The 20886-nt window shown below is 35.5% G+C and overlaps 1 protein-coding gene across 2 annotated transcripts in view; it reads left to right on the top strand.

The window, feature by feature from the left end:
• COL21A1 (collagen type XXI alpha 1 chain) overlaps positions 1-20886 on the top strand; it is an 89070-nt gene that overhangs the window by 20715 nt on the left and 47469 nt on the right. For both annotated transcript variants that reach the window (XM_030946179.1, XM_030946180.1), the window contains exons 2-10: positions 2158-2277; positions 3710-4261; positions 8717-8885; positions 9018-9234; positions 10582-10755; positions 11680-11757; positions 14022-14030; positions 15478-15561; positions 17633-17695. In XM_030946179.1, the coding sequence (XP_030802039.1) occupies positions 2190-2277; positions 3710-4261; positions 8717-8885; positions 9018-9234; positions 10582-10755; positions 11680-11757; positions 14022-14030; positions 15478-15561; positions 17633-17695 (1434 nt within the window). In that variant the 5' untranslated portion in view covers positions 2158-2189. The remainder of the gene's footprint in view (positions 1-2157; positions 2278-3709; positions 4262-8716; positions 8886-9017; positions 9235-10581; positions 10756-11679; positions 11758-14021; positions 14031-15477; positions 15562-17632; positions 17696-20886) is intronic.

The following is a 20886-nucleotide window of genomic DNA, read 5'->3' as shown; positions in this document are numbered from 1 at the left end:
TGGCCATAATGAGTCACACTAAAGGTCCACCCAATCCAGTATCCTGTCTCAGTTAATACCTCATTAAATCTTGTGGCTTTAATTTAAACAATTTAGTGGTGCTGGGAGATAGCCAAAGGTTTGCTCCTGCCACCCTATGCATCACCAGAGCTACAAAGCCTGGGGTTGGTTGTGGGGCTCTGTCCCTTTTGAAGTGGAAAAAGTAAACAACTATGAGGATGCCTTGAAAAATACAGTAACACGTGATACTTCTCCACTAATATTCTCTCAGGCTGCCACCTTTTACTTGAGCTGGATGCAACATCAGTGTATTTATTTAGTAACCCTGTATGAATTTCTCCTACATCAACTTCCATATATTAAAAGTGATTTGGTATAACTGAGAAGTGGGAAAGCAGTTCTATGTGTTTTCCTGGTCATGTTTGGTAAAACCACAAACTAATCACTAGGGAAAATTTGGAAAAAGACAGAGGCCAAAAGTTTTATTTAAAATATTCATTCCTGGATTGGGTGGTGTTTCTGTAAGTTTCAAGTACACTTTTGTTGCCTGTTCAATAACTACTGTGTTGACAAGATACAGCAGCTGGGTCTCTGGAGTTGTTGGTTTGGCATCTCTTTTTGACTGTTAAAAATGCAGTGCTTTTAATATTATTTTCTTTCTAGTAAATTGAGCATTGGAATCCTCATTATCTGGTTGCTTAAGCTCCGGTTTTGTCCTTTGAATTTTGTTTTCTGTTAATCGGTTCATTTTGGCCTACTAAACATTTATTTTGGTTTATACTTAAAAACCTTGCCATGGAAAAGGCTGGAAGAGATTTTAGAATGATCAATTGTACAAACCACCAACAAACCAAATAATCTATGTAAATTGTCTACCTCTGCTATATTCTTTTATGTATTACAAGCCTAACACTTATACACAGTTTCATAGTTTAAAATAGATCCTTTTTCAAATAGCTGGAATAAAAACCTGCCACTTAATCTGTTTGAATGAAGGTGATATCCCAGTATTTGTGTAGCAGAACTGGAAAAGTTCTGGATCTTGTGTCCTATCCCATAGACTCCAAGGTGTGTCTGATTTCTTACCCATTCTGATACAAGGTAATATGAATAACAAAATATGCCTCTACTTTGCAATTATCTGTAATCTGAAGGAGAGATTTAATAACAGAATAATTATGGTCTTGCTTTATTAACTTCAGGGAATTACATTAGGTGGGAGTAGAATTTCCTGGAAGTTGACTGCTCTGCAGTGAAATGAATTCATCCTGAAAATTGCATTTTACGTTGAAGGATGAGATGAGAGAATACAAAAGAAATTCAGTATACTTTCTTTCACAGTCTTGAAATTAATGGATCTCTAATACAGTACACCAAAAATGTATCTTTTACTAGTATGATACCTTTTTTTCATTAAGCATAATGAATACATCTTCTTAATTAAAATAAGTTAGTCAAATAATATTTTTAACAGCAATATGAGACTTAAATTGCATCTTTACTTGACGTGGGGTTACATTTCACAAACCGTGATAGCAAAGAAGACATAAACAGAGGAAAAAAAATCAAAAGTTGAAGATGTGTGTAATCTTGGATGTTGCAATGCACTGTCTGCAGGGCTTGGCTTTGCTGGGGAAGGACTGGGGTTTGCTGAGACCCTGCCTGCTGGTGTCAGTCTCAGTCCTGGGATAGAGGAGTGGGAACTGTCCCAGACTCCCTGAAGCAGCCTGGTGTGGGGCTGAGACAAAAGTAGCACCTCCTCACCAGTAATACATAAACACTTGCCATATTTTGGATCTTTTGGTAATGTCTTTTGATAATGGCTACGGAGTGGGATAGGGGATAGTGTTTGCACAAGTGTGACTAGGAATGTAACTACTTGTGAATGTGCCTAGCAGGAGAAGTGTATAAATGCACCTTGGTGAAAACTGAGCTTCCGCAAAAAGGCTGGTGAGTGTTGCTGAGTTTAGAATCTCAATTTTGGGCTTACATGGCTGAGGCTTTTTGAGTCAATGGTTCATTGAAGAATGGTCACATCTGGTCTTAGAGATTTGATTCAGAGATGTTCCTCAGACAGAGTTTTTAAACTGCAGAAGCTTGGATTTTTTTTTGGTAATACAATAACACTGTATTTTCTTTTCATTTCTCCCTATCTAGTTTTGTATCAAGACCTTGAGAATAAAATACACATGGCACAGATTGTAACATTTTTTCAGATGCTGTTAGTTCTGCTACTTCATGATTATATCTCAGCTGAAGATGGCGAAACAAGAGCAAGTAGGTCTTAATTTTTGCATTTCAGATAAGTGCAACTTCAAGGCATGCCTCAAGTTTTAATGTCCATTTTGGTGTTCACATGTACCCTTCTGTTGATGGTGATTTTATTCCAATATAGTTTTCCTGGTGAAAATCCAGTAATATAAATTAAAATAAAAACAGCTTAAATATCTTTTTCCTTCATTAGGAGGGGAATGTCTTGTGTCTTGGAAATGCCCAAGGTGGCAGATGGAAATGTAAAGCTCTAGTCTTGATTTAAAATTGAGTCTTGGGTATGTGTATTTTCATTGCTTCAGAAGTCATGTTCTGAATAGCTGAGTGTTATGTGAGAAACTAAATAAGGAAGAATAAAGGTTCTATGAGAGGAGGCTAACTCCAGTTAGCATTTCTCCAGCAGAGTGTGGTCACTTGCTTTCAAGGAAGGTGAAATCTTGTCTTGATCAGAAGTGTCCATAGGCAGATTTCAGGGTAAGGCAAAGCTCTCCTCCCTGTGGTGGAGATGCAGACTTTCAGAAAACAAAAGGACAGTAAGCCTCATGGCCTCATGTGCCATGAGATCAAAATAATCCCTCCTGCTTTTGGCCGTGTCCTTGGCACCTCATGTGTCAGTTATCAAAACCTCTTTCACAGTCAATGGAGGGCGATTCCCTCCTTTAGGAAGTTACACTCTCCCTCTGAGAATGGGCATGTAGCCTGGAAGGACTTTCCTGTGAAAATGCTTGTGTCTGTCCATGGCCTGTAGCTGGCAACTTAGTTTTTAGACTAAGTTCATGACTACAGCTAGGAGAGCTGAATCCATGCCTAAGTCATCATGCAGTTACACTGTAGTTATTAAATGCTTATGTGATTCTATATTCTGGAGGTTGAGCTCATTCACTGAATACTTTTTTTCTCTAAAAATCAGAATACGCTACCAGCAACATTCAATTGAGACTCAGGATTTTATAATACTAGTTCTGTAAATGCCATGTAGCAATGTCCAAAGTCAATTAAAAGGTATTTGTAAAAGGATTCTGGAGTATTCAGTCTATAGCCTTCCTCTGCAGTGTTCTTGGTTTGCTAACAAAAAGGAGTTTTTATGTTTATCATGTCTGCAGATGAGATATGAAAAGACCCAATATATAGTCCTCTCTGTTTATTGAATAGAATGCAATTGCCAGCTAAGGAGCTGAATTCCAGAATTTTTCATAGTTGTTTCTGGAGCTAATGTAAAAACCAGAAAATGGTGTTGCTTTCAGGTACCAAGTTGTATCTGTGTAGCTTACACAATCTTACACAAGTTTGCCCTGATGAACTCTGCCATTTTTTTTTTCAGCTAGAATGCATATGTCAGTATAGATCCTAATAGAAACACTTAATTGATGAGAAAAACATTTACTGTGGAGGAAGAAAGTGAAAATGTTCATTAAAATATTTGTTTGATTTTTTTTAGGTTGCCGAACTGCTCCGGCAGATTTAGTTTTTATCTTGGATGGCTCTTACAGTGTTGGCCCAGAAAACTTTGAAATAATCAAAAGTTGGCTTGTCAACATTACAAGAAATTTTGACATAGGGCCAAAGTTTATTCAAGTTGGAGTTGTCCAGTACAGTGATTACCCTGTACTTGAAATTCCCCTTGGAACTCATGAATCCACTGAGAACCTCATCAGGGAAATGGAGTCCATACACTATCTAGGAGGAAATACAAGAACAGGAAGAGCTATTCAATTTGCCTTTGACCATCTTTTTGCAAAATCTTCACGATTTTTAACAAAAATAGCAGTAGTTCTCACTGATGGAAAGTCCCAAGATGAAGTCAAAGATGTAGCAGCAGAAGCAAGGAAAAATAAGATCACTTTGTTTGCAATTGGTGTTGGCTCAGAAATTGAGGAGGATGAACTTAAAGCTATTGCCAATAAACCTTCATCAACTTATGTGTTTTATGTTGAAGATTATATTGCAATATCAAGAATTAAAGAAGTGATAAAACAGAAACTCTGTGAAGGTGAGTATAAAATATTTTAGGTGTTCAAAATGTAGTTCTGTACATATATTTTTTTCAGTTCACAAGCAGAATGCATGATTAATGTAAGGGACCTGATACTCTTTACTATGATCTTTCTTTCTGATCTTGTTTGTGGAAATTCCTCCCAAAATGTTATTTTCTCTGTCAAACAAAGAGGTATATTTGGGAAAGATATGGTGGTTTAACACAGTATGTGTTTAATTTCAATATGTATCCTTTTACCCTAAGCCCAAATTTTTTTTTCATTGATAAAGTTTAAAAACACTAAAATATTTCAGCAATTCTCATAGTGCAAGAATACAGAGTTTACTTTATTGATTTCCTAGTTGCAACTGATACACACAATCCAGCTTTTCTTCTAGGGAGGTGGGAGGAGAGCCTGGCATTACAACAAGAGTTCTTCTGAATACATACTTCTAGTATGTATTGAAAAACCCAGAAGAAAGACTCCTGGCAAAAATCATAGAATTGTGGAATGGTTTGGATTGTAGGGGACCTTAAAGATCACCTGGTTACAACCCCCCTGCCATGGGCAAGGACACCTTTCAGTAGATCAGGTTGCTTTGAGCCCCATCCAACCTGGCCTTGAACACTTCCAGCGATGAGGCATCCTCTGGGCAACCTGTTCCAATGCATTAACACCCTGACTGTAAAGAATTTCTTCCTAATATCTAATCCAAACCTACCCTCCTTCAGTTTAAAGCCATTCCCTCTTGTCCTGTCACTACACGCCCTTGTGAAAAGTCCCTCTCCAGGTGTCTTGTAAGGCTCCTCTAGGTACTGGAAGGCTGCCCTAAGGTCTCCCCACGTGCTTCTCTTCTGGCTGAATAACCCCAACTTTCTCAACCTTTCGCCACAGCAGAGAGGCTCCAGCCTTCTCATTAACTTTGTGGCTTCCTCTGGACTTGCTCCAGCAGGTCCACTTCCTTCTTACGTTGTGGCCCCAGAGCTGGATGCAGCACTCCAAGTAGGGGCTCATGGGAGTGGAATAGATGTCTGGAGTTTTAGCAAGCAGTTATGATGTTTCTTAGAAGAATTTTATAGAAGAGTTAGCCAAGACCAACATTGTAAAGTGACTCCTTTAACAGCATTACTGCATTGAGTTTTCTGAAATGTTGTAAAACAATGGCTTTCTTTTATGTATAAAAAAGATAGCAAATTGTTCCTAAAATGTATCACTCAGATACGTCAGTGGTATTTTGTACATGTTTTATTATCAAGAATTGATGCAAGACATATTTCAGTTTTACCATATTTCTGTACTTAGTAAGAGTGAAAAATAGATTTTGTTTGCTCTCACTTTGAGTATCAGCTTCATTGAAAAAACATGGTGATGCTTTTTTTGAGGATATTAGTGTTTATTTCTTACTACATTAAATGCAAATCATAGTAATTCCTTGTGGCTGACGTAGTAAGGTTGTCAGTTCAAGAATTAAATTAGCTTAGTGGAGCTAAATTTTTTAATAGAACTTCATACAGGGAGAAATTCCCCTAAATAACTACTAAATAAACACTAAATAAACACAATATTTTCTTTGACTAAAGTTTTAGAAGAAGTGCCATTGTATTTCATCAAGATGGAGTTTCAGTTTTCAGGAACAAGTTAACTAGTATCCTTTAAAATCCATCTGTGGTATTTCACGATTTACAGCAGTAATCTGTGAATATTGACTATTTATACAAAGTGTACTTACTCTTTCATTTGAAGTGACCCTTTGCTTCGTCTCCCTTACATTGTGCATTCTCTTGTTTTAGCATTTAGATCCTTCTCTTGCAGAGCAATCAAAGCCACTTGGCCGCTTCATTTCTAACCACAATGTCTTTACCAGGTGAACTCCAAGACTGATAAACTGGAATTTTAATAGCTAAGTTGTGCATTATTTATTTATTGATTGATTTACTGATTATCATGTTGTTAAGATTGACTTTGACTGAGGGAGAGGAAGTTCCACGAGGGCCAAAAACAATGGTTTGGCTGTGATCAACCACAGGAAACTGCCTGAAAATTTTGCAACTCAGTCTTCATGGTCTTTGTGTAAATGTCTAAAAAATGCTAGCTGTTGTTCTATGGAGTTTTAAAATCCATTCTCAAGTAAAAATGTAAACAAAAAGGCTGTAGGGGCAGTATTCCCTTTCTGGACAATGAAGACTGAGGTTTGGTGGTTCTTGGAGCAAGTGTTGCTCTTAGGAACAGGCTTGCAGATAGTGTCTAATGTGCCTTTTGGGGTCTCTAATGTTTGTTTTAGAGTACATCAGGGGAATAAAGACTTCATGAACCTGTCAGCCAGAACTGAATGAAATATTTAAGGAATATTTGATATTTATTGTTTATTCTGAAAGTCAAATGTTCCTACACTATCAATATGTTATAAAAAAAAAAAAAAAATTGCATCTCAGGAATGCATTTAGAAAGAAAACCCAGTGCAGACCTTAGAAGTTTGTGTGGAGGAAGCAGAGAAAAGTTGCTTTGCCCCAGTTACTGGGATTTAACATCGTAAAGTTATTTCACATTTTAGGAACGAAAATAAGCATCTGAAAACGATGTAGAAACACTAAAAGGCAACAAGATTTCAGAATTTCAGAGAAGGCTGGAGAGTTGAAGTGACTGGTACTATGGACTGGAAATACAACCCCTTTTCCAGTGGAAGACAGCTCTTAATTTTGCCACTGACTTCTGCATGCTGTATAATGGCTCAATTAGTAATCAAAATAGTCCTACCCCAAGATTATCAGAACACCCAGAAGAAGATCTACCTGACTGGGAATTTTTCATGTAATTCACCAATGTGCCACTGGAAAGAAAAAATAGTTTCCTAATGTGCAATTTTACACATGCGTAATTTGTTTGGTTGATATTGGTTTGGAACAGTTATTTTGGGCCTGATCCATAATAATGACCCTCTTTTATAAAGTATTCCTATTTCTGCCTTTAGTTTTTGATTTTACACCACTTTTTTAATATTCTAACTGGTAGGAGACCTTATGCTTGTCAGTGTATTTGTATGTGATATATCTGTAATCTCTCTTAATTGTGATGTGACCGTTATCCAGCTTTGCTATAAATGAGTTTATAAAATAGTTCCATGATAACAATGCACACTTGAAACCGGAAAAAACCACTATTACTTAATAGCAAAAGTATGTTGACTTAAATCTGTGTTTTGAGAAGAAAGAGAGGGAATGTTTGGTTGGACTTTGAATTTCTTTTTTTTTTTAAGTATTCAGGAGGTAGACATTTTAATTTCTAAAATGTGTGCAGAGTTTTTGCAATTCTTTCTTGTAGCATAGACAGATAATTTTTTTTAAATTTGGAATTCCAGTGTCATTTTGCTGTGGAGAGGAAAAGAAAACATAAGGGGAGTTTATGTGACTTCTTGCTACTGCTGCATGGACCTGTGACAATCTCCATGATTGTCCTTTCCCATGACAGACAGGGTTGTACAGGAAATTAGCAGAATTTTCTTGGAGCATATATATCCTGCCTGCCCCAGGAGAATGGGAGAGCTTCTGACTGCCCTGGGGTTGGTTAGAAAGGGAAGTCATGCAGTGTTGCTCATACTGTGGAAAGAAACCAGTCTAGACCTTGAGGTGATAATTCCCTGGCACAGAGACAGGAGTTCTCCAGCCCATGGCTGGTCCAGATGGAGATGGGAGAACTCACCTCCCCTTCATTGGAATGTATTCCCAACCTCTTCCCTGCCTATGAACTGCTGCTTTTCTGAAGAAACAGTAGGAAATGAGTAATGATATTTTTTGTAAGCAGTTTAGCATAATTTTAATAAAACAAAAAACTTTATTTTTAATTGGTTTGTTATCCTAGTGTTTGTTTTAGTATTATGTTTCACTGTCCTATCTTTTTTCTTTTTTTTTGTTTGAGAAAACTTATGTTGTCACGGAAAATATATCACACACTCTATTTTTCCATTGAGAATAACTTGAAGCAGATTTCAGTGCAACAGACTAAACAGCTCAGAGTCCATTTTGAGTTAAATAAAATGAAAATAAAAGTCAGAGATAATTCTAACTTTTTCTATTTTCAGACTGATTTTATAGTTGGGAAGGATGCTGAATTCAAATTGTTAGTGCATTTTGGAAATTAATATCTGTAATTTTATAAAATTTTGGAACAATGCAATTTTAGAAATGAAATTCAATATATTCATTATCCAGATACAGTAATACTCTTTAAATACAATTAGTGACAATTCAAAATAGCATGTGAATGTAATTGCAGTAAAATATGGCATCTTAATATTCTTGCTTTAAGTTCCTGAGGATCCTGCAAACCACTTTTCTCATGTTGTACTTAACTGACATTTCTCGTTTTCTTTTTATTTCTTGAAAGGAAGATAAAAAATTAGTTGGGTGGGAGGCTACTTTTCTTGGAAGTCTTAAGTCATATTTTGGACTGTCCTTGCATTTATTACTTTTCAGAATCTGTTTGTCCAACAAGAATTCCAGTGGCAGCTCGAGATGAAAAAGGATTTGACATTCTTGTAGGATTAGGTGTGAAGAAAAAAGTTAAAAAGAGAATTCAAATATCAACCACTAATGCAAAAGCTTATGAAGTAACCTCACGTGTTGACCTCTCAGAATTAACAAGGTATTGAATTTTATTAATGTGCTTCTATATTCAGTAAGATTTTTTGTTTCTTTAAATAAGAAGGACTTATTTTAAGATTTATATGAATGTTCAAGTACTGTCTTGTTTTTTCCACCGTTTCCCCTTATTTAGGAACGTGTTTCCAGAAGGTCTCCCTCCATCCTATGTGTTTGTTTCCACTCAAAGATTTAAAGTCAAGAAGACATGGGATTTGTGGAGAATCCTGAGTCTAGATAGGAGACCACAGATAGCAGTCACTGTTAATGGAGAAGAAAAAACATTATCATTCACTACAACAAGTTTAATAAATGGCACACAAGTTATTACATTTGCTGCACCTCATGTAAAGGTAAGGAGTATGTCACTATCATGCCGGAATGCTTCTTTAAGTACACATTATTCCACTATTCCCCTCTTTGAGCAAACCAGTTTTATTGTTTTCTAGTACAATCTGAAAGATGTCTTTCAGTCTTTCTTCAGTAATTTCCAGTGGAGTATTCCATTCTTGTAAGAAAGATTGTCTTAGCTGCAGATGAGACAGAGGACTGGAGACTGAATGACTCTATTCTTGCATTTGTAGCAGGAATATGTGCAGCCCAGAGATTGCCCTTCCTGCCACAGGGAGTATTATTTAAGTGAACAGAGAGGGCTATTTCAGCAGACAAAGACTGGGAAAGATTTGCTGCTGGAGCACTTCATGGCCAAGTGGGTTCAACTTTTCTGGGAAGTGGAGGCCTGCATTCAAATCCCTACTCCAAATCAGGCTGAAGGAATTTTAAATATAAATCCTCAGTGAAGGAAGGACTCCTATCCAAGGAATAGGTCTTAACTACTAAGCTTTTTCTAGGTAGAGGCATTTTATTCTTCTGTTACTAGATGGAGAATTTTTGCTTTTTCTTTCCAAATTTTCTCTACCTTTTAATAATTATTAGTAGGTGAAATAATTTTTTTTATTATTTTAAGAAACTGTGTTAAACTTGATTTACTGGAAACTTGGAACTGAATTAAATAATTCAGTTTCAAGTCAATGCTCTATTTATATTTATCTATTTCTTGGAGCTGCAAAGACAAATCAATATGATTCATGCAGTCCCAGATATCAATGAACTTCACCATGATAACACACAACTTCCATGTTTTGTTTGTTTGTTTGCTTTTGTTTCTCCATGCCTGCCTTGCTATTATGGAGAACAATAATTTCATGGCTTTTTTAGACTCTCTAAACACAGTATAAATGCCAATACACTCCTAATGAATATTTTTCTTTAATAAACCTTTATGATAATTTATCACCTGTCAATTTATCACAAGTGCCAATTTTTTTTCACCCTAATTGATAATCTGAAGTGTTTGAGACATTATACCAGTGCTGATGAATAGGCTTCTGGCTGCATATTTTTAACAAATACAGGTTTGAGCTTGTTCATGGTCATAGACTAAAAAGATAAAATCTATGTGAGTTATAAAATAATCCTGAAATAGGGATTAATTATTACTAATTGTCATATTTTCAATTACAATATTATTTGGCAATACTTTATTTGCCTATATCGTTTAGAGTTATTTGTATGTAAAACCTGCAGCCTTCATCATCTCAACCATTAACAAGCAGTTTGATTCTTGAAGTGCAGTTTTATCATTATTTAAAATGAAGGCATTTTGTTTTATACAATGCTGTTTTCTTTGTTTTTCTTAGACATTGTTTGATGAAGGCTGGCATCAAATTCGTCTCTTAGTAACAGAAGACTTTGTAACTTTGTATATAGATGGCCAAGATATTGAAACAAAGCCATTACATCCAGTTTTGGGTATTTACATCAGTGGCCTAACCCAAATAGGAAAGTATTCTGGAAAGGAGGAAACGGTACAGGTAGGCATATGCTAAAACTGCAATAATTCAGTAATTCCTTTTGTAGGTTAACCTTGCATTGGTGGCTTTTGTTTTCTTGAGCTTACTTTTCTAACTTAGAGCAGACTGAAATTTAGTATACAAAATTTAATACTTAAGAGAGAGTAAAAATGTTTGGGAGGACTTAACATAAATGATCTATCCCGTGACATGGATACTTAACTGGTCTCACTGATTCCAAGGACAAAATTGATGCAACATGGTTGCCTGTATTTGGGAAACTTTATCTCAAAGTAAGGAATTTCCTCTGCTTGACATTTCCACATGATGTCCTTCCATCAGTATATGTATGGGTGATGCTGGTAAAATTTTGGTCAAGTTTCTTTCTCCTTACTTTGCAGTCACAATAGTTTACGCTAGAAAAACTGACAGTGGTTTCATTTTGTTTTGGAATGTAGCAACAAAGCAGAATGGCAAAAAACTTTTGTTTACCTGATGCCAGTGTTTTTATTCGACGCTTTTTAAAGCTTTATACTGTATACTAAACACTAAGCATTAGGGATGCCTTCAGATGCTTCACCAGAATTTACTAATCTTATATCTAATGTGAGCAGGTCTACATAGAAGCATCTTCCCAGGTCTGTTAAGGTAAAAGGGAAGAGGTTGGGCTTGCCTTTGTTATTAACTTGTTTCCTCAGTTGGCAGCCAGTGTAGTTTGTGCTGCATGTGTTTGGATTAATTCCCAGGGAATATGGATGGTGATTTCTGTTATTTTAAAAAAATTCTTGGATTGATTATTTTTAAATAATTATTTTACAGTATGTTTAATTGGTTGTGCATATTAATCATTGTGAGTAGCCTAAAAATATTTCTGTATATTTAACTGATTTTTAACTGTAGTGAATGCACAGACCTCTAAAGAGTCTTTTACGGTTTGAATTACAGTTTGATATACAAAAACTGCGAATCTACTGTGACCCAGAGCAAAATAATCGAGAAACAGTCTGTGAGATCCCAGGATTTGTGAGTATGATAGATGAACTTTTGAGGACTACGTGGCATTTTTTTACAAATCACTGTTTAAAGCTGACTTAAAGAATTTTTAAAATAGATTAATCTACATTGATTCAGCTGGAGCAAACACACTTGTTACGGACCTTCTTTGTTTCAGCCTTATTTTCTCACAGTTTTTTTAAGTTGTTTTAGTTTAGCTATTTAATGGTGCATTTTTTATATATATGAGTATAGAAGAATCTCAGAATCCTCTCTTAAAATTTCAGATTTTAAGCATTATAGAGTAATGCAACTTCTAGGTTTTTTCAGTGTAAAATTTTTTAAATATGATTTTTGAACTTTTCTGACATACTCCTTGCTACTTGTCAGGTCATTCAATCTGTGAAATTCTGGTACATAATCAGCAAACCTGCATTTCTAAATCACCTTCTCCCATTAGAAATATCTATGCTGAGGTCTGTGATAAGTACCCCATTATCTGAATTACTGCCGTGATTTCAAGAAGTACGTTAAGTACAAGACAGAAATAAAATCAAGACTTTATGATTCATGTACACAATTAGCAAGTTTATGGGGACCCTTTGGCCCTCTCTTGCTCCTCTTACAGTTAGTTATGCACTGCAATGTAAGTCATACAAACAGATTTGGAAACCAGTCATGACTGACAGAGCCAGATTTGAGCATTCAGCTCCCATCTCAAAGCATAAGCAAGAGATTGATATAAACATACAAATTCAAAATAATCTCCGTTGCTTGGTGGCTGAAGCAAACTGAGCTAAAGATTATCAGCTGCCAGTGTAGACCCACATTCTCATGTTGTGATTAGATTTTGTGTCATTTGGCTGGTTTGACAATAGAACCATTGAATCTCCAGCATCCAGATTTTGTTTGTCAGACTGGCACGTATTGCCAGCTAGTCTGTTTTTCTTCTTTTTCTTTGGGACCAGTGGGTCTATTGCATCCTTATCAGGGCTTTTTCAACTTTCAGTCAAGCAGCAAGTAGGTGAATGGATTATTAGCTGTTCTGAACTCTGACTCTGTGTGTCAAGAGCTAACAGGTGCGGGAATACTTTTGTAAAATTAGCTTTGAATCTTGAAGAAGGTAAAGTATTTATTTAACTATTATTTAACTGCACCACATATCTTTTTGCTCTTTAAAAATTAAAAGTAAGATATGAAAAGTAATCAAATGAAAAATATTTTGCATAAAGAAAGCAAACACTAAGAAGTCTTTCATAGCTTATTTTCTCTGCTATTTATCAAGGACTTTAAGCCAAAAGATGGTTTTTTGCCATTTTAGTTTCACTGACTGTTTTTGTAAATTAAATTTGGACTTTGCCCATGAAATTCTGGAATCCTTCAGAAAATAAAAATGTTGGATGATCTTCAAGGAGGAATATGTGGTTTGTGGTTGTATTCTGTCGGAGTGTGGTTGTGTCAGAGTTCCTGAAATAAGCAGAGGCTTTATGTACTAATTACAGACCAAATTAATTCCCTTTCCCAGAGATACCTTGCTGCATAGTAATTTTAAGCTCCTTCTATGATCTATATGGAAAATGAAAACTTTCTCTAGGGTTTGCTCAAGCGGAAAATTGAATACAGAGAAAATTTTCTGTGTCCACAGAGTGTGTATGAAATCTGCAGTGACTATGTGCATCAGAATAGGACAGTGTGGCTAATGGAGCCTACTAAACTATTAAGACAGAAAATTTCATGGTTGCTCTGCTGAAGTATTTTGGGTTGGATTGTTCTGTGATGTTGCAGATACTGGACCAAAAATCAATTGATAGCAGAGTCTAATGCAGTCACAGGAAAGCAAGAAAAAGCCAGCCTCGACTCTGTGCTGCTCTGTTTTCCCAGATGCTGGATTCAGGCAGAGAGCAGAGATTTCAGAAATATTTTGGTACATTCTCTGGCATGAATGAACAAGCAGAGCATATTTTTGATGAGAAGTTACTTCTGGTAAACAGTTTGAACCAAATCTAAACATATAGTGTGTAAATACTGACATGTTTTCGTGTTCTGTCATTATCTTTTAAAAATTGCTACTGATAGCTCCCATTGACAGACCCTTAAAAGCAGTTAACTAAATTAATTTAATATGCATTGATAGCAGCTGTACATAAGTCTCAGAAAGTCTAAAAATTTGAATTATAATTTCTTGACAGTTACAGCTCAGGAGTTATGATTGGTTTTGATAGTGTTTCCAAATGAATGGAATTTCTTTTTAGAAATATTGCTGTACTCTTAAACTGTGTTTCTTCTTGTTTCAGAATGGAGAGGTAGGCTCGAACCTAAACTACTCAAACTCATTTTAAGGTAGTATTTGAGTTTTTATAAGCTTCTTAATATTCTAGGTAATATACGCTTTGTTTTCAAAAGGGCACAGAGATAGGCTAAGCTTAAAAATGCTGGACTTCCCTTGCTTGAATTGTAGTCAGTAGCCAAAGTAAAAATAATGTTTCTGAAAAAACACATTTATTAGAATAACTGGTCTGATGATTTCCCCCAGTTCAATTCAAATGCTGCTATTTGCAGGGGGTGGGGGATATGCACAGGGGATAGTGCAGCTCTTACCTGCATTGTGCTTATGGGAGCTCCCTGAACGGGAGCTTATCTGAAGATCTAATATGACAACTTCCCTAACCTTACCTGTAACTCCCAACTTGTACCATTGCAAAGGAAACATGGGTTTGTGTTTCAGTCAATCATTTGACCCCAAGAAAGAGTTCCAGTCAAGAAACATTTTAAAAGTTGTCATTATTCTAGAAAATATGAGTAAAATGCTATGAAAAGTTTTAGATAATAAAAAAATACTTTCTTTTTAGATTGGATTCTTAAATTTTTGCCTTTCCATATGTATAAGAACTTGCTGGGTTAGGGTTGATGGGTGAAAAAGAATTTACTGAATCTAACTTCAACCTATAGATTTAGTAGAGATATACCTATAATAGATTTTATTTAGTAGTTCTTCCCTTGCCTACCTGAGTAAAGCACTGAGGTTTCATGTGGGGCTTAATGGTGAGAAGTAAATATTACAAAAAAAGAAATAAATTCTAGAGGGTTATGTGATCTGCCAAGGTTTAGTGTTTAGTGCTGCAGGGAGCATGGTTTGGAGGAGACCTAATGGTTTTTGCAGGAGGGGCACTCTTGGGACGAGGACTAGTGACCTCTAGGAGTCAGTGGAAGCAGCTCTGTCCTGCCTCCCCTCAAGCAGCTTCACAGTAGGGACACATGCCTGGGACGTAGGAGACTTGGAGTTTATCTTCTTTTCAGGCTCACTGCACAGCATAGCATGCTAATGGTTGGGATTATTATGCTATACATATTATGTATTACATAATTTTACACATTTTTAAATTAAATTGTTATATTTGAGAATTGGTCACATTTCAAATTATGAATATAGATTAGCTAGGAGAAGCGGCTTTCAGGTTGCAAGATTTAAAATTTTCAAACTATATGACAAAATATTTGTGAAAAACAGTTACAGGTGTCAACCCAATACCAGTACTTGCTTTTTAAATTTTTATTCTGGATAAAATGATTATGTGCATCAAAACTTCTTGGAGGGGAATATTCAGATAAGCAGAAGTTCCAGCTGAACAAGGGAGTGAATGCCAAGGCCTAAGTGAAAGGCAGCCTAAGGAAGGTCAGCTTCACCTAGTGTTCCAGTACGTTTGTTGGCTGCCTTTGGCATATGCTGATGGCTGTTTTCACTCTTGGTAGTGCATGAATGGTCCCAGTGATGTAGGCTCAACACCCGCCCCCTGTATGTGCCCACCAGGAAAGCAAGGACCTCCAGGCCCCAAAGTAAGTTCTGTTCTGTCTTGTTGAGTGTATATGACCTGTGTTTCCCTGCTACTCTTCAGCAAACGATTTGCACTGTTAATTGTTTGAGGACAAAATGGTTTTCTAACAAAATCTTTTAATGGAGAGAGGGGTTTCTTCCTTCTTTGTAAAAGAATGAACTTGATGCTTATTGGGAGAGTTTCACATTAGCTGTACTGATGACCTCCTTTTTGTGTTGATGAAGAACTAAAATGAGAACTAGCCTTGAGCTGCAGAAGTCTTACATGGCAAACTCAAACCCCCAGTATTTGCTTTATTATCTCTCTCAATAACTGTACTGAGCAGTGTTTACAGAATTATTTATAAGTGCAGACAAGAAAACCCCAAATCACTTGTCTTTATTAAGCAAATGAATAAAAACCTTCTCTGCTGTCATCATAAAAGAGGTTACAGTATGCTGTAGCTACTTCAAATCTAAGGGCGTCTTGATACAGTGGAGAAGATTTCTGGTCAGGGAATTGAAATCTGAAACACACAGATCATTTTTATTGTTTCATGTAATAGAATATCTGTGGTCTTTTACCTTTTTAATTTTCTTCAGAGAAAAAAGAGAATGAAGTATTTATAATTTTAAGATAATTGAAAACCACTTCCTGTAAAGTATGAAGGAATATGAAATTTCAGAACTCAGATGATCTGTATCTATTGCTTTATGTGCAATTTTTCATGTACAATGCACTGTAATAGTTGTTTGGGCATAATTGAATAATGCAGGTGACAAGATGGTGCCTAACACAAAAGGCTGCAGAAAGTGAAAAGGTTGAATAGGTTGGCGCAATTAAAATATATATTTATTAAGGTTTGAATACTGGACTCTAGAACCATATGAATTTAAACTTAATTTTTGTGTTTGTGATATTAATGGAGTGCAATAAATTGAATTAAATCAAAACAATTTTAAAATACAAGTAACTGATTTTTAAGCTTTTCAAGTTAAAAGCAGAAAATTTCACAGTTAAATGGTATATTTGAAAGCAAATTTTTTTTTCTCGAATCCAAACCTGGACTTCTTCATTTGGACAACAATAATTCTGGGTAGCTTATTACTAATTTAGCAACTGATCACTGTTATGCTTTTCAAAAAAGACATTATTCTATATTACCTTCCACTTGGCATTACCCTTCTGTGGTTTATATGTGAAATGATGTTTTTTCACATTCACATTGAAAGCTAGTTTCCTGTTTCCCTTCTAATGTCCTCCCAATTTGTAACAATTCTGCAGTTCAAAGTGACCCACAGGTCTGTTAATGGTTCAGGCTGAAGAAATAAGTACCTGCTTAACACCCCTGCAGAAGTAAAATAGTTTAGAGGGCAAGTCTTTTTGGATTCTGCTGAGTTCAAATCAAAGCTGTTAGTGAAAAAAATAAAGTCAATACTCTAGGAGGATATACTGAGTAGGGTGTTAAGTTCCTGCTTCTCACCATAAACGTGAAGCCTTGGCAAGCAACTTTTCTTTTACTTCAATCTGACTGTAAGAGTGATTATCAAAATAATTGCAAAGAACTTATAAGAGGAAATCTAAAAAATATATTTTTCAACAGCAATTGTTGTATGGAGAGGAGTTTATTATTTTACAGGTTTTAATCCTGGCTCTTGCCTTTTAGTGCTTTTATCTTAAGAATTGGGCTCAGCAAATGAGAGATTTCTTCAGAAAATAACTACTTCATTAAAGAAGTTTTATTAAATATTGTTTCATCTACTTGATAAAAAATGTTTCTATTTCCTTTAATTAAAGTGCTAAAAGACTAGAAAGCTTTTAAGTTGATGGGTCAAACCTGTGCTGTAACCAAGTGTAGATTCACTTGTCCAAGTACTGCACAAGAAATTGGGGAGAAGTCAGGGAGAATTCCCGCCCCCGAAACCAGTTCTTTTTCACTGTAGGAATTGCTCCTCAATAGTAGGTCTCTGGACTTGTAGAGACTATTTTGTGGAATGTGTTAGGGCTAAAGTTTCTTTGTGCTCATTTGAAAATGCTCTTACAATTTAAAAATGCTTATATATTTTGTGTGTTCACACGTTGCTTCTCCATAGGGTGACCCTGGGCAGCCTGGGAATCATGGTTATCCTGGTCTGCCTGGTCCAGATGGTAAGCCTGTGAGTACTAAAAACTTAGTCATATATTGTAAATGTAAAACTAACAGGAGAAAAAATATGGAACACTGATACCACATTTTTGAAATTTAGATCATTTTGTTGCCATTCTCTGGAACTGTGAATGTCATTTAACTGTATGCAACTGTTGTATAAATATGTCAATCATATTATTTCTGTTTCAAGGTAAAATACTGTAAATATTAGAGTTACGTACTGTTGTAAAGCAGAGAACAGGCTATGAGTGTTTCTGTTGATCTTTGCATTACTTTGCAGTAGTTATGTTACTGCCTCAGTCTTTACTCCTCAAGAATTTGTTCACTAGAAAGCACTTTTGGTCCCCTGAAATCCTATCTATTTTTTAGGGCTTGCTCCTTGGTTGATAGAATTTCTTTGTAGGCTACCTCAAGTAGTCCATCAAAATATGTAGATATGCATGTAAAATTAAAAAAAAAAAAACAGATCTTTTTTAGTTCCAAACTGGTTCATTTCAATCACTATCATCACTGGTGGTGATTCCATTTGTAAGCAGAGTTAGTTTAACAGGAAGAAAATAGATGCTAAAATCAAAAATGTAATCGTTTCTAAAAATGGAAAATTTCCCTCTTTTAAAATATGGGACTTGTTATATTTTATCCTGATCATTCTAACCCTGATGGTACAGGTGAGCAGTGTGTACATGAATTTTTCATCAGTCCCACGAGCAAATATACTCATTTTACCTGTGATATAAAATGTTTTTATCTTTCGCTCTTAAACAGCTTTTGATAGCTATTAAATTCAGGGGTTTTTTGAACCAGAGTTGGAGAACATAATCTGAATTGAAACTATCAGTGCTTTAAAATAGTGCATTTTGATTTTAGACAATCCCAAAAATACAGGTTTTAAAGTATTCTAAGAGGGGAAGTCTGTTTAATCAGAACAACTTTTCAATTGATATTTGGTGGTGCTTAAGCTTATGAAGAGCAGTTCTGATCTCCTATAAAAGACAAGTATACAGACTGTCTGAACATGGAGTTGCATGGGGGAAGGTGTCCATCACATCTGACCATGCTGATTTCTGGAAATAGATTTGCAGTATTGATAAGCATAGCAGAGCTGCCTTTAATCCAGCTAAATCTGATATTTTGAAAAGTAAAAGGTTATCATGTAAGCTTTAATGAAGGCAGAATGGACTGGATATTGGTAGGGAAATGTCAGTCTTCTCTCTTCTCTCTTCTCTCTTCTCTTCTCTTCTCTTCTCTTCTCTTCTCTTCTCTTCTCTTCTCTTCTCTTCTCTTCTCTTCTCTTCTCTTCTCTTCTCTTCTCTTCTCTTCTCTTCTCTTCTCTTCTCTTCTCTTCTCTTCTCTTCTCTTCTCTTCTCTTCTCTTCTCTTCTTCTATTCTCTTCTCTTCTTCTCTTCTATTCTCTTCCTCTTTTAACAAATAGATTAAGACTTCATTTCTGAAGCATCCAATCAGGTACAACCGTATTATTTTAGAAACAATATGTTATGACTCATTCATACTTTAATAAAAATATTTCCGCTTCAAGGCTATTTATCCTCCCATAAGCACTAGAATTTGTAACAGCATGAATAATGAAGGAGAAATATATTGATTACTGTAGACCTACTGTAACTTTGTGATCTGGTAGTCATGGCTTATTTTTTCTTCCAAATAAGTCATAATGTGCATAGATGGGCATTCTCTGAACATAAAAAAGATTACCAGAGTATCTCAGAATGAGAATCAAAAAGCTTCAGTACAGGAGAAGTTGTATCATTTTGCTGAAGAACTTACATTATTTTAAGTGTTGCAGCTAAATCCTATAACTTTATTAACTAAAGAATGTTTCTGAAATATCAGTTGTAGTTTTTGCACCTGTTCTTTGTAAGGACATAATTGCAAACCAATTAGATCATCTGCACCTTTGGCCAGTACATTATTTTCCTTACAGTAGATTCTTGGGTGCATTCCAGGCGACATTTTAGCTGTGAATGGTGAGAGACCCTTTAGATCCACTGTGCAGGAAAACAGATTCCTCTCTCTGTCTTTTTCTTTCTGTATAACTTTTGTATTTGCCAATACGACTAGCACATTTTCTGTGCTGTCAGTGATTTTTCTTGTTTGGGGAAACTTTGCTCATCTGAATCTTTTTAGTTTTGTGTCTCAGGGAACTCTGAGAAACAAGCTTTTTATTCAGACAGCACCATAGGCTTACAGGTAGTTGTGCAGTAAGTTTTGTTTAATCAAATGGCTTTTGCATGAAAAGCTTTTCCTGCAAAGTCAGTCTTTTCAGTTCCCAAACACATTTTTATGTTCTTCTCTAAAGTCTTTTCAGTTTGTCTGTCTGTTACTAATTTTCTTGGAACACTATAACTGGTCAACAGAATGTCTCTTCCTCTGAGAAGGGTTTTAGGCATGCATTTATGTTCCTATATGAAACTGATTTTAGAGTAAAACATTTAATAAAATTTAGTTTGTTGTTTGTGGGCCGGCTATATTGTTGTAATACTTAATGTTAGTTTTAGTCTAGAAAAATTAAAAACAATTCCTAATATCTTAAAGCTTACCAGAACATAATTGTCTACCTGGTGTTACCCAGTAAAATTCTTTACTCTAATATTTGGGGAAGTGAACATAAACGTTACTTTTTTCAGACATTTATTAAATGTTATATTTATTAGTTTTATTTAGACAATCTTTGTTTTTCCCCCTATAATTGCCACCTCTGTTTATATTCTGATACATACAGAAAAGATCAATTAAAGAAACTATAAAAAAACCTGAAAGCGAGAAGCATAAGTAATGAAAATACATTTTTTCAATAAAAAATGTGATTTAGAAACATAAATTATTAAACTGTCTAGTCAAGAAAAAAACTGCTGATAAATAAGTGCAAAGATAAAAAAAATATTTGAATCTCAAATGGAGATTCTCATTTTTATGAACATTATTAATCAGAAAGAAGCAGTTGGAGTGATTGCTGGCCCTGGAAGCACTCAGCAGCCTAACTGTGTGGTCACAAAGCCATTTTTTATTCCAAAGGGTGCTTTGTATGTACTGTGGAAAAATTCAATTTAAGGGGAAAAATAAATTATCAGAATCTATGCAGTGATCACTTGTGGTTAATAGAGGTAGGTTATCAGTCTGCAGACAGAAATTTTAAAAATCCACCCATTTGAAAATTTTGAACTATGAACCATGCAGCTG

The sequence above is a fragment of the Camarhynchus parvulus genome, chromosome 3 (genome assembly GCF_901933205.1).
Source record: "Camarhynchus parvulus chromosome 3, STF_HiC, whole genome shotgun sequence".
Taxonomy (NCBI): Eukaryota; Metazoa; Chordata; class Aves; order Passeriformes; family Thraupidae; genus Camarhynchus; species Camarhynchus parvulus.
The sequence above is the reverse complement of the archived record's forward strand: the minus strand, read 5'-3'. Positions and strand labels throughout refer to the sequence as shown.